The sequence below is a fragment of the Trachurus trachurus genome (assembly GCF_905171665.1).
Source record: "Trachurus trachurus genome assembly, chromosome: 10".
In the NCBI taxonomy this organism is placed as follows: domain Eukaryota; kingdom Metazoa; phylum Chordata; class Actinopteri; order Carangiformes; family Carangidae; genus Trachurus; species Trachurus trachurus.
The window spans coordinates 22,430,992-22,443,451 of NC_139894.1; the positions used below are offsets into that span (position 1 = coordinate 22,430,992).

Below are 12,460 nucleotides of genomic sequence, written 5' to 3' on the forward strand. Positions count from 1 at the left end.
AACTTTGTCGACCAGCTCAAAACAGAACACTTCTACAGAGAAACTGGAGGCATCGTCAGGAGTTGTCCGAAGTATTTGCAGGGTACGGAGAGTACAGTGTCCCTCCTCTGTCCCTCTGCAGCCTCCCATATATGTCATAGCCTCTCCTCTCTTCTTTCGCCCTGTGCCTGAGCTTCCTCAGGTACACCTGGTTCACAGCCAAGTGCAGGGAACAGTGCACCTGTGGACACAAGAGGGGAGAAATACAAAACACCTTACAAAACACCTTGGCCCCTTAGATATGGCAGGGAGCCAAGGATGAAGTGCCAGTTGAACACATGACACTACGCCAGACTCAGCTCTTTCACGCACAGGACTTCAAACAAATATTTTCAGAGGCGCTCTGCACAAACACTTCAAAGAATACTGTCTTTATTATCAAATTATACTAACAGGAAAAAATAATCATCAAACAGCCAGCTGCCACTCGACAAATCCACCACTCACAGCTGGGTAAAGCTTCCACCAAATAGAATAATCTACTCATTATGTTGTAAAAAACAAAAAGGGGGTTTGTTAGTAATAGCAAAGTGTAAAATTAGTCAATTCAGCTACAGTAAGTAAATAATATTTTTATACAATGACTATAATAAAATTCCTAAAGAATTAAGAGACATAACAAAGCTGTCCTATCTCCATAAAGGTTACCTCAGTCATGCATTAACAGCAGGGGGGAGTCACACCTCAACAATGTGTTTTGCATCTAATAATACGAGGTTACTCAATAAGTTAGCACCTAGTGCTTTTGCCATCTCACAATTATGAGAAACAATTTCAGACCATTCTAGATCAGATCTAAACAAGTATGTCCCTTTATCAGAAAGAAACTATTCATGATCGCCTAAAACTCCTTCAGTTCCCTCACTCTGAATCCATCGTTTCCATTATTTGGGGGGAGGTGGGGGTCATGCAGCAGCATGTGGATGTGCTGTGTGTGTGGTTGCTGTCCAAGAGGAGCTGCATTGTGGCTTTAGAGAGGTCTAGCCCTCTCTTTGTCCGGGGGAGCCTCTCCCTTGACATGTAATATAACCCTTGGCAGAGGCTCGTAGCACAGGTGGCCCCCAGAACTGGATCCTTATTGGCTAGCTTTCAAAACAGGCATGACTCCATTGTTGAGGCTTTTCTCCAGCCCGTGAGAAAAGTCCTGAGGTCAGCGTGAGACTGCAATTGCGTGCTCGTCTGCCACCATGGCAACCAGATGTGAGGGATGGTCGCCATGGTAACCCATAATCCCTACTCTCCGTAACAGCTGCCTTCTAGCTGCACATGTTGCCAATTGGTGGTTATTCCTTGCATATGTTAATTGATTAGTGATGTGTTATTATTTGACTGTGATGGGAAGCGGAAATCAATTTTTAGACACTAACATCAGCAAGCAACAAGAGCAATGACTTCCAAATGGGTTGGTGATGGGGCACAGAAAATAATAAAATAACAGCAGAAAATTTCACACACATTAAAAAAAAAACAACAACAGAGGAAAAGGAAATACAAAACAATAATGTCCTTTTAACAAGGAAAGTAAAAATGTAAAGACAAGTCCATGACCACAGGTGGTCCTGTGCAGATGACGTGGAAGGATTGTTGTTGACCCGTTAGATCCCTGTGTTGGTGATGAAGCAGTGAGAGAACAGACAGGAAGCTGGTGAGCCTAACACCGTGCACCTATTCCCTTTCTCCCCAGATACCGCAGAACTGCAAAGTTATAGGTGGTTGACACAGTGTAGGTCAGCTAAGAAAGGAGAAGCAGAGACAGGAAGAATCAGAGCAAGTGAGGACAAGAAAACTCTACAAATACGAGAAAAAAATATGATTAACTTCTAATGGCATTAATTTGGTGGCAGATATCATCCGTATAAGAGCTTCTGTAATGGAGCATGTGAGTATAATGGGTACACCATTTGCTTGTCTGGAAAAAGCCACCAGACATTACAGCATTAGTATGATGTTTGTATCAGCTGAGAAAGAGGAACAGAGAGCAATAGTACAAAAGTCATCAGTCATGGAGGCCTGAGATGCCTCGCCGCCTACACTCTGAGCATCACTAAGTCACATGAGCCATAACACTATTGTTGTATCTCGCTGTGGAAGTGCAGCCAAATTGGCTCCATCTGAAGTACAATCACTCACCAGAGCCAAGAGAGTGATGCCCGCTCCGACAAAGGCAGCGATGTAGAGGTTATAGGTCATTTGGTACTGAAAAGGAGGAGATTTACATTGGTGGTGATAACATGTCTACTTCACTTCATGTCAGTACAGTTGTAGAACATGACTGCAGAGTATGAATTATTTCCAGGCGTTTACCTCTCTGGTCCCGCAAACAGTGGTCAGAGTCATGCCACAGGCTTTGCCTGGCACGGCATTCCATGGCAAGAGCCCTGTTAAAATCAAGACGATTATTTCTATTTGTTACAGACGATTAAAGGATAGAGTTGGCATTGGTCTACATTTTATTTTTCTTACAGTTTAAAAATCAATGAGAAAACCAAAACCAATAATATTAATGCTAATTTGTACATTTCCTATATTTTCAGACCTCCCTAGCTTGTCTGTGTCTCTCAACTCAAAGTCCAGTGGCTCACAATGAAGATGCAAATCAGGTCACAAATACATATTCTCATTTCTAAAAAAGGATAATGTCCTATGACAGTTGGGTGTTGTTATCATAAATATAACCAAAACATAGGTTATTAGCATTGTTGTGAGGGGAGGCTTTCAGCTGTGGTTTAATACACATTCAATGAGCTACTGAGTATGATATAGCAGGAGGGTGTATGTGGGACAAAAACTACAGTGCCCATGTTCATGGAAACGAAGAAATGTGTCACCCAGTGCACCAACTGTCTGGCTCATTGATGGACAACAATAGTGGGTCTATAGGCACAAGGAATAAGCTTTATCAGGCTTTGGCAACATAGACAATACTTGGCAGAGGGATCATTTCATTGTTGGTTGTTTTTTCATGGGGTATTTAAACAAAAAGGCATACATAGAGTATAAAATAAAAATTAGTTTGGGAGGGGAGTTACAGTACACAGGCTTCTTGTTACCGTATTGTCTTGCATCTACACAGAGCTGGTTGATACTCGCTGGGGTCTCAGTCAGAACTTCAATGGTGTGGCAGGTGGCATCCATGTTGTAGAAGAAGTAGACAGGCAGGGCGGACAGGGCAAACACCAACAGCCACAGCACAGCCAGTAGATATGTCACAACTATAAACTGTGAAGGGAGATAGGAATATACATGAACAAACATTAGGGTGCATCATCATAATAAAATGATGCCTATAAGTAATCTCAGGGAGTGTTTTTATGAGCAGTGACTCACTTGGTGACCACATTTCCTTTTTTCTGATTAGCTTTACTTATTATCTCACTCTCTTTTCTCCTCCTCCTCTTTGAACCACTCCAGTTCCTTCCCCCCTCCAACCACTCAAACACACACACTGTATGCTTATCTTTGCATGTCCCCAAAGGTTTTTAGCAGCCTCAAGATTTTCAGCTCAGCACCCACCAGGGAGTGATATGTGTATTAATCCCATCCAATCTCTCCAATCCCCTTTACTTGTCCCACTCTGGGCCCTCTCACCGAGGAGCTGAGGCAGCGGCCACACATGGTGCTCCTGAACTCTCCAAAGGTTTGCTTGGCAACGCTGGTGGTGTAGAAGCCCTCAGCCAACAGCACGATGCAGTAGAGGAAGAAAAAGGAGGCCAAACCGTAGATGACATACTGGAAATATTGAATGCTGAGAAGGAGAGGAAAAGGGACAAGAAAAGAGTCAAAATTCAGGGTTACAGAGAACCCAGACCCTCAAAATAGATATGACAACCTCGGGAAATCCCATGGGAACGTTAAAAAGATGTCACTCTAATGACGGAAATGCTATATTTTACTACTTACATGAAGGCAAGGGTAATGTAGTCCTGAAGGTTACGGGCAAAGTAAGTCTCGATGAGTCTCTCCGTCTCTGTAAGTGCCTGGTGCCCACAACCACAGAAGAGGGCAATGCCAGAGAAACACAGCAGTGTGGCAACCAGGGAGCAGTATGGCACCCCACCCAAACAGCGCATACAGCAGTCATAGCAACCTGTTAGTTGAGACGCAGCACCATGAGAGCAGGACACATTATTGACTGATGCCATTTGACAGACAACACAGACGTACTCTGTTCCAGTGCACACAAATGATGTCCAGTAGAATATCACTGCTTCTTTGTACAGACAAAGCATTTCTTTTTGTTTTTACCTTTTACATATACATTTGTGCTGAAGCTGTAAAAGAGTATAGGTTCACACAAATTATTGCCCTTGGTTCCATTTGTTCTGGTTTTGAAGCATCCCTCTATGAGATATTTGCCTCCATCCATATTGAATGTGAAATTGTTGTTTGTGCTACTCCAAACTAGGCTTGCTCCTGAAAAATATTTTTCATCATAGATTAATCATTATTTTTTGGTCTAATAATCTCCACAAAAAAGTGATTACATTTCTTGCACAGTCTCTAAGAGACAAAGTTGACATCTTTAGAGGTTTTGTGCAATCAACAGACCAAAACCCAAAGATATTTTGCTTACAATGGAATTAAAAAGAGAAAAGTAAATCCTCAAGTTAGAACAAAGAAATAGCTTTTGCTTGGTATTCAATAAATACACATACTGATATATGTATTGATTATCAATAGTGTTGGACAATAATTTTTCAGTGGACCAGTGCTTCGCAAAGTATTTCACAGTAACTTCTCAATCTAGAAACATTTTTTCCGTTATGCTGGATATTTGACAGATCAGACTGCTGCCAGGATGTTTCTTTCGTATGAAGTATATTTACCGCAAACAAAAGGGAACAATGAAATTCATCTAGAATAACAGGAGCTCAGTAATTTCTAAATGTGTGAACAATATACATCCCATTGATTAGGGATGATGGCAGAAATCTTCAGAGATAGATTAAAGCAAGACACATACAACTCAATCTGTCTGCATAACTAGATAACACTAGGGGTAGGATGGTTTTTTAAAGAATATTTGCCATCATGCTACTTCATAACTATGGATCAAGCAGCAGCTGTAACACTTAGTTCACTAGGCAAAGCTGTGCATTCTCCCTAATAGTCACGTGCTGTTTGAATGGATGCCAAGGCCAAAGGGCATGGGGATGTGTCTGCTCTGACCCCAGCTCACACCCTGACTCCATTCACCACCCAGCATGGAGAGTGTGAGAAAAAGGGGGAGGACGGAGAGGAGAGACAAAGTGAAAGAGAGAGAGGCTGCTTTTGTGACTGCAGAGACAACAGTCTTTGTCCCACAGCATCATGGGGGTACAAGGGCCACCAATGTCAGGCAAACAAAGACCAGAGGCACCTCTATGCCTGACACACACACACTCATGGACTTCCTTCTGGGGTAGACACAGGAACAAGAAGGAGATAGTGGGGAGGCTGTCTGCACTGGAAGAGGATGGAGAGGGAGGAAAAAAAGCTAATCTATAAACAAACAATGCAACTGTGTGCATGTGCAACATTACACGCTTGCATGCGTGCATCCACACAGACACGCACAATGGAAGCAGACTGACTGTGGTTGGTACCATTACAGTAAGCACAGATGGCAGGAGGGGCAAATAGATAGCTCTTTAATTGAACACATCTACATGGCAGTGTTGACTGTCTGTGTGTCAGGGAGAGAGAAAGAGACAAACTGTGATCACTGTCATTCAGAGAGCATTTTAGTATGGAAGAGGGAGTTTAGCCAATAGCAGACAGTTCATTTCAGTATTGTGAAATTAGAAAGGGACTTAGTTGAAGTGGGGACAAATACACATAGTTACCTCTATGCACACGAAGAAAAACACGGCCTGCACGGCAGCATGCACATACTCCACAGTTTTAAGCATCACACAGTTGCGTCTTCACATGCACCTTGTGTCAATTAACTAATTAGTAGTAACTAATCAGCAGCCTGAGCGCACAGCTGAAGCCTCTGAGCCGGGGGAAGGCCACAGTCTCTCGGCTGTGACTCAAATGAAAATAGTGGGTCTAGATCTACTCGGGAAAAAAATGCAAAGCTGAGGGCAAGTTCACCTCTTTAAAAAATTGAGAAAGATTGCAACCGAAAGCAAATGCGATGGAAGCTCCTGTGAAAGTAGCCCTGCCATCTCAAGCATGAAATAAATCTCATAATATCAGTGGAGCATCAGCCGGTGAGTAGCCGACCTCTAAACTGACTAAGAAAAAAAAAAAAAAAAACTTAATAACCTCTGATGCTCTCTCGCAGTCCCCATTCTTATCAGCGTGCAATCACATAAAATAAAATAAAATACAAAATACAGATTTGATAGTAAGAAGTGTCCTGTCTGCTGAAAAAGCTAATACAGTTTGATTTTAGTTGGCAAGGAGTTTCTTACCCATGTCTGGAAGGATGCGTTCACGGACTTGTTGGCTACACTGCTGCCTACTCTGCAGCTGGTCCGCTGATGATATGCGCAACTTGTCTTCGGCCCCCGTATATCAATCTCAACTCGCTTTCTGTTCCCACAACAATGGACAGACCCGCTGATGACTGCAAGTGCAATCTTAAAGGAACAATGTCGCTTTTCAATGGACTTAAAGGCGGAGAATAATGAGGAGTTCAAGGTTCTTACGCTTGTAGAAATTTACTTAGTCCATTGTTGACGCCTATTTGCATAGAGAGAGAAACTTGCAACTTCTTATGCAAATACAGAGAAGTGAAAGTTTTAGTTTTTCCCCTATGGAAAAATATAGCAAAACCTTTCCTCTGTGAGTCAGTCATCCCAACCCTAAGGCTTCTAACCACTCCTTCCTAAGGCCTTTGTTTGTTTTCAGCCTGAGAAATAAAACCAAACTATAAACAGCGGACTACATTTCAATGCATTGACTGTACATCATACTTTTTAATGTATATGACAAATAAACTAAACATGATTCATACAGAATGGGATTGAGGAGATGCTGATGAACAGTGAAGATTTGTGAGATAATGTGTGATCCTTTGGTCAGTCAGTTCACATCCTAAAGAAGCGCTGTTGTTAGATAGTGTCTGTTTGACTGCAGTCTTATGGATATGGTGCTGGACAAGAAAGATCTGACATTCCGGCTGGTAAAACAGATGTGCTTCATGTTCCTTTTAGTGGGACTCACAGATGATGAATATATGGAAAACTCAACTTCTGATATTCAGACAGTCTTTTATTATTATTATTTTAATCTGGCATTTTTGTTATGTCATCTGTGATCAGAAAAACCCTGATGCGTATCAGAAACAATCCACCAAGTATTTGGCTCAGTGCCAGCTGGTTTTCTTGTTCATGTCAGCTCATGCAAACTCATAACCTGCTATCAAATGTTAATCTCAGGAAACAATGAATTTGATTGAAATAAAATGTGCTGTGAGTGGAGCAGAGCAGCAGGGAAACATCACTGATCTCAGAGGCCACCTGACTGTGGCAGAGTGAGAGACTGTCCTCTGATTCATCTTCGCCCTCTGGCAAAATACCAGAAATAAAGAGCCAGATTTGGCTTCATCTGTATCCAGTAGATGGCAGGCTTTCCCCTGCCACAGCAATAACCACAGCAGCAGGAACATCAACACTTTTACCCCACATTACTACAAATCTTTATAGAAACATCAGCTTTTTCTGGAAACATCTCTAAACATGATACTGTTAAAAATAAAAAAAGAAACAATTTGCCAATCAGGTCAAAAATGTATCCTCTGAAAAACTCCAACAAGCCTGCTCTACAATATTAATCTGTACATGTTGTGATTTAATGAAGTCTGTAATTCCTTATGTAAATATGCTATTTAATTTGTAATTTTGTTATGGGGCTCTTTATTTCCGCTCCGTTAATGTAGTTAGTCTCAAAGTACAACCCTATTAGATTATTTATTTTTGAGCTGCAAGCTCACAAATCCTTAGGGAGACACCACTCATGTTATACAAGCCTGGTTCTCCACTAACCAGATTGTTATACATAGTGTTTTACAGACTCTGACTCTTGGCTTTTTTCATCTCCTCAAACACAGGTGTATCTTGAAAGGATTGATGAATACCTTATACCATAAAGATAAAAAACAAAAACAGTTCCCCTGCCCTGTTTGTGTAATTGCGTGTTCAGATTTGTGAGCACATTTTTCTTCCCTGACTCACTCATGCTTAATGCATCACTTAACCTCTTTTGATATCTCAATTGTTCCCGAGCCTACAACTGTATCAGTAACACATGAGAGCAACTGTCTTTGTAAAGATTTCTTTGAACGCAGTATGATTTCTCTCCAAACATCTGTCATCAAAACAACACGTCTGTTGGGTTACTGGGTGCAGTACAGTAGGTTTTCTGTTGTTTGGTTGCAATCCAGCGCTGCGAGTGAGAAGCGGTGCTATCGGGTAACAGGTGTGAGGCTGTGACTTGAGACGTGCCTTCTCTCTGCCGCCTCTCACCTGTCCACAGTCGTTCTCCACCTCCTGTGGTTGTCTCGGAGCTGAGTTTCTTCTTGAGCGACTTTCATCACCTCTCCGCTGGAGGAACATTAAACCCTTTTGTGTGTCTAAATACTTTAGACTCCCCATCACTCAGAGTTAGAAATTTGAGAAAGGCCCAATCAACTTAGCAGACCATTACTTCAGTCTTCTTCTGGCTTCAGTGGTCATAATCCCTAAAGATAATGACTGTAATAGTGGTATTTTAGCAATGCCTTGCTGTGATAGGCTCTATCTTAGGGTGTGTAATATTGTATGCATTACTGGTGTCAAATTATGGCATTCAAATTTTTTTTACAGAAAGTAGTAGTGGAACAAGTCTCCTCTGGAAACTTCAAATATTTTACTTATCAGATCACCTTTTATTTGCCTTTCCGGTAGCTTACAGGGATCTTTATCAGAAAATGGATCGACTTTATTCCCACAGACTTTTGCAGTTTTGCTGTTGACAGATGTTTGAATTGTATCAGAATAATTCAACAAATTTGATAATTAAAATGCAAGAAGCCTCTGACAAATATTCTGAATGCATTTATTTCACAGGCTGTATTCATCCTTGACACTGTGTGAGTAAGGATTAAACGCATTGCTTGTTTTATTCTGTTAGTCATCACAGTAATATTTGTCTTTCAGCCTGAATGGAATCTGATTCTCCTCAGTGGGCCCCCTCTTGTTCTGCTGTAGTCGACGACTTCTCCTCTGTTTTAGGTATAAAACAACTGTCACCACAAACAAACATGCAGATGCCGACATTAAACCTAGGCCTGCTAAAAAGGTCAGATGAGCAGTACTGGGAGTCTCTATCTCACAAATGGGGGCCCTTGAGGGCGTCTGAACCAAGTCCGGTGTCCCTGCCCAAGTGGGTGTTCTCTCCAAGTGGCAGGGCTCCAGGCTTTCATTGACCAGCAGATTAACCCAGACAGTGCTATAAAGTGGAATTGGTTTCCCCCCATCTCTGACCACAATGAACAGGTGGTGCATTCCCAGGTCCTTTTGTAGAAGTTGCTGAGCTAAGGTGATGTTCCCTGACCTTGGATCCACCTGGAAGGGGCTTCTGTTTTGCACTGGCTCTGGCTCCACAACTGTGTACGTAATCTCTGAATTGAGCCCCGAGTCCTCATCAATGGCATAGATCTTTGTTACCATGGTGCCGGCGGTTGCTGAAGGAGAGACAGTTAGACATGAGGAGTTGCTGCTTGGAAGGATCACTTTCGGATGGTTGTCATTGATGTCCTCCACAAAGATAGTTACCCTGGCAGTGGATGTCAAAGCCACCATTTTCCCGTGATCGCTGGCCAGCAGGTAGAGTTCATAGCAGTCCTCTGTCTCGCGGTCCAAGCTGGTGGTGGTGCGAAGTGTCCCCTGGGCGTTATCCACAACAAATGGTCCACTGCTGTTTACAACATGCAACTCTGTGTTTCCGTTCTCCCCTTCATCTGGGTCCGTCACCCCGACCCTCCCCACCTGAGAGAACAGAGGTACATTCTCAGGGATGAAAAAGATGAAGTGAGGGGTTGGAAAAACAGGTGCATTGTCATTCTGGTCTAGAACACAAATGGACACTGTGGTCACGGACTCCAAAGGAGGAGAGCCGTTATCTCGTGCAAGCACAGTGAGTCTGTGTTCGCCCTGCTGTTCCCTATCTAGTGAGGCCGACACAGACAGTTGACCTGTCACCGTGTCAATGTAGAAGATGGTACTTGTATGACTGTCCAGCCTGTACGTCACCCTGCCATTGTGTCCGCTGTCTGCATCTGTAGCTGAGACCTGCAGCAGTGACATTCCTGGCTCATTGTTTTCCTCCACCTCCAGCTGGTAGTGAGGCTGTAGGAAATGTGGAGCATTATCATTGACATCTTCCACCAACACCCTGATCACATGCTTAGGAGTGATCACAGATGCCTCACCTGGTCTCCTATTTACTACCACAGAAATATGATGTTCCCTTTTTATCTCATAGTCTAAAGGCTTCGATGTGGAAAGTAGATATTTGCCATTCTGCGGGCTCAACGTGAAAGGCACCTCGCCCTCAATGGCAAGAGATGAGCCTTTAAAGTTGCTGTAGCCCTCAAGCTCTAAGACAGCTAAGGCAGTGGGGGGTTGGTTCTCTGGTAACACCATAGTCTGGTTTTGATGCTTCGCTATGAACCCGATCTTGATTGTCAGTTCCTGGGTCACCATGGGGAGCACAGATACGATTACCTGAGTGTCTGCTGGGGGGCAGTGATGACCGCTAGCTAACACTTTCAACACCAGCTCCTCCGAGTTGTCACTATGGAGGTCTTGTGTTAGTCTGATGTACCCAGTGAGGCTGTTGAGACTAAAGAGCTTCTTGGCCCGCTCAGAGACCTTGGGACTAAGGGAATAAGTGATGGCAGCATTCAGGCCTGAATCTGGGTCTGTAGCTCTGACCTGAGCGACCAGCATGTTTCTCGGGGAGTCTCCAGGGATGGTGACACTGCGTGGACTGTCGGAGCTAAAGCTTGGACAGTTGTCATTAACATCTGTCACTGTGACTATTAAAGTTGCTGTTGCACTTAAAGGATCTGCACCATGGTCGGTGGCCACCAGCGCCATCTGATACTGGTCCTGAGTCTCTCTATCGAGGGTTTTTTTCACAACCAGCATGATGAAAGGCCCTTCTGCTTCAACTTTTAAACTGAAAACTCCATCATAATCTTCTAGATGGTATTGCAGCTCTCCGTTAAGGCCAGCATCCCTGTCTTGAGCCTGGTCATCCAATACGAAAGTAGTGCCTACAGTCACGTCCTCGGACACCCTCAGGTGTATTTCGCTGTTTTCAAAATGAGGTGCATTGTCATTGATGTCCTCTATGATCACAGGAAACTGTATAAGGTCTCCCGAGGGCCTCACAATGGCATTGTGAAGAATAATGCATTCCTCATCTTTTGTCTCCTCAGGGCAGAGGGCCTCACGATCCATCTTTTGCTCAGTGGTGTAGAAATTCCCTGTGTTTGTATCCATCCACAGGTACTCCTGGGTCAGGAGCTGGTATGGAGGTGGGAAGTGTCTACTAAGTGACCCAGCCAGAGTCCCAGGCTCCTGTTCCTCTGGGACAGAAAACCAGACAAAACCACATGTGATCTGCCTGAGATGGACCAATAGCAGCAGGTTCTGATGGAGAAAGAAACAAACTGTGAGCAGTTGTTTTTCTGGTATTTTTTTTTTTTTTTTTTGTGATTTGGCAGCCCTATTGCTGCCCTTCACTCTGACAGAGTAGTTTTTCCAGGTGGTTTAAACTTCATGCCTCAGTGAGCCTTTTTAAAAGCAGGCAACTGTACAGTGAAGGTAATATGATGCCCCACACTTATCTCCAACCAATTACACACACATACAAATAACACACACAAAAAAAATCAAAAAGTAAATAGCAAAGCATTTACTTAATAATCCATTTGCCTTTTCTTCTTTCAGGTTTTATATCTGTGAGAATTGTTTTTCTTTTAATGTTTCCAGAGGATCTGAATTGGCACCGTTGTTCACACATCCCAACAGCTCTCCAGTGCCTCTCCAGGTGCTCCACCACCACACATTCAGTTTCTACTTTGTGAAATTGCACAGTTAAGTATAACGTTCCTCTTAAAACAGGCACCATTCACCATACCACCAGAATGGATCACTATTGCTTTTGACTCACTGACCTGCAATAGTCCAGCCCAGCTCATGTTATCAGGAGTCCCATGGCCCATCTCCTTCACACATGTTACCCTTGTTCCTCGGCAGCAAATGAACACTGAGGACAGAGGCAGCAACCTAAACCTGCAGCTGAAGGTATAATTCATTACAAGCTCCACCCACAACACTTACCTTGTGTGTTAGAACAGGTTTACCTGCATGAATTGAGCAAATGTTTTTGTAAGAACATATATGAAAGAATAAAATGTTGAGTAAGCATGAAGATTAGA

General features: G+C 43.1%; 2 protein-coding genes across 2 annotated transcripts; both read right to left on the minus strand.

The window, feature by feature from the left end:
- Positions 1 to 17: 17 nt before the first annotated feature.
- On the minus strand, positions 18 to 6,493 carry plp1a (proteolipid protein 1a). Its single transcript, XM_083980515.1, has 7 exons — positions 6,441 to 6,493; positions 3,940 to 4,126; positions 3,628 to 3,784; positions 3,090 to 3,258; positions 2,344 to 2,417; positions 2,170 to 2,235; positions 18 to 1,771 (listed from the first exon to the last, which is right to left on the minus strand). The coding sequence occupies exons 1-7, from the start codon at positions 6,442 to 6,444 to the stop codon at positions 1,691 to 1,693; spliced, it is 738 nt and encodes a 245-aa protein (XP_083836641.1). The 5' UTR covers positions 6,445 to 6,493; the 3' UTR covers positions 18 to 1,690.
- Positions 6,494 to 9,137: 2,644 nt separating this feature from the next.
- On the minus strand, positions 9,138 to 12,244 carry pcdh20l (protocadherin 20-like; the record flags this gene model as incomplete). Its single annotated transcript, XM_083980662.1, has 2 exons — positions 9,138 to 11,669; positions 12,197 to 12,244. The coding sequence occupies 2 exons, from the start codon at positions 12,242 to 12,244 to the stop codon at positions 9,138 to 9,140; spliced, it is 2,580 nt and encodes an 859-aa protein (XP_083836788.1).
- Positions 12,245 to 12,460: the final 216 nt, after the last annotated feature.

What these genes read in the sequence shown, in the direction of transcription:
- plp1a (XM_083980515.1), bottom strand. An exon ending in TACATTACCCTTGCCTTCAT is followed by an intron (nt 3,785 to 3,939) that starts GTAAGTAGTAAA and finishes TCTCCTTCTCAG; the next exon opens with CATTCAATATTTCCAGTATG. An exon ending in CTGTTTGCGGGACCAGAGAG is followed by an intron (nt 2,236 to 2,343) that starts GTAAACGCCTGG and finishes CCTCCTTTTCAG; the next exon opens with TACCAAATGACCTATAACCT.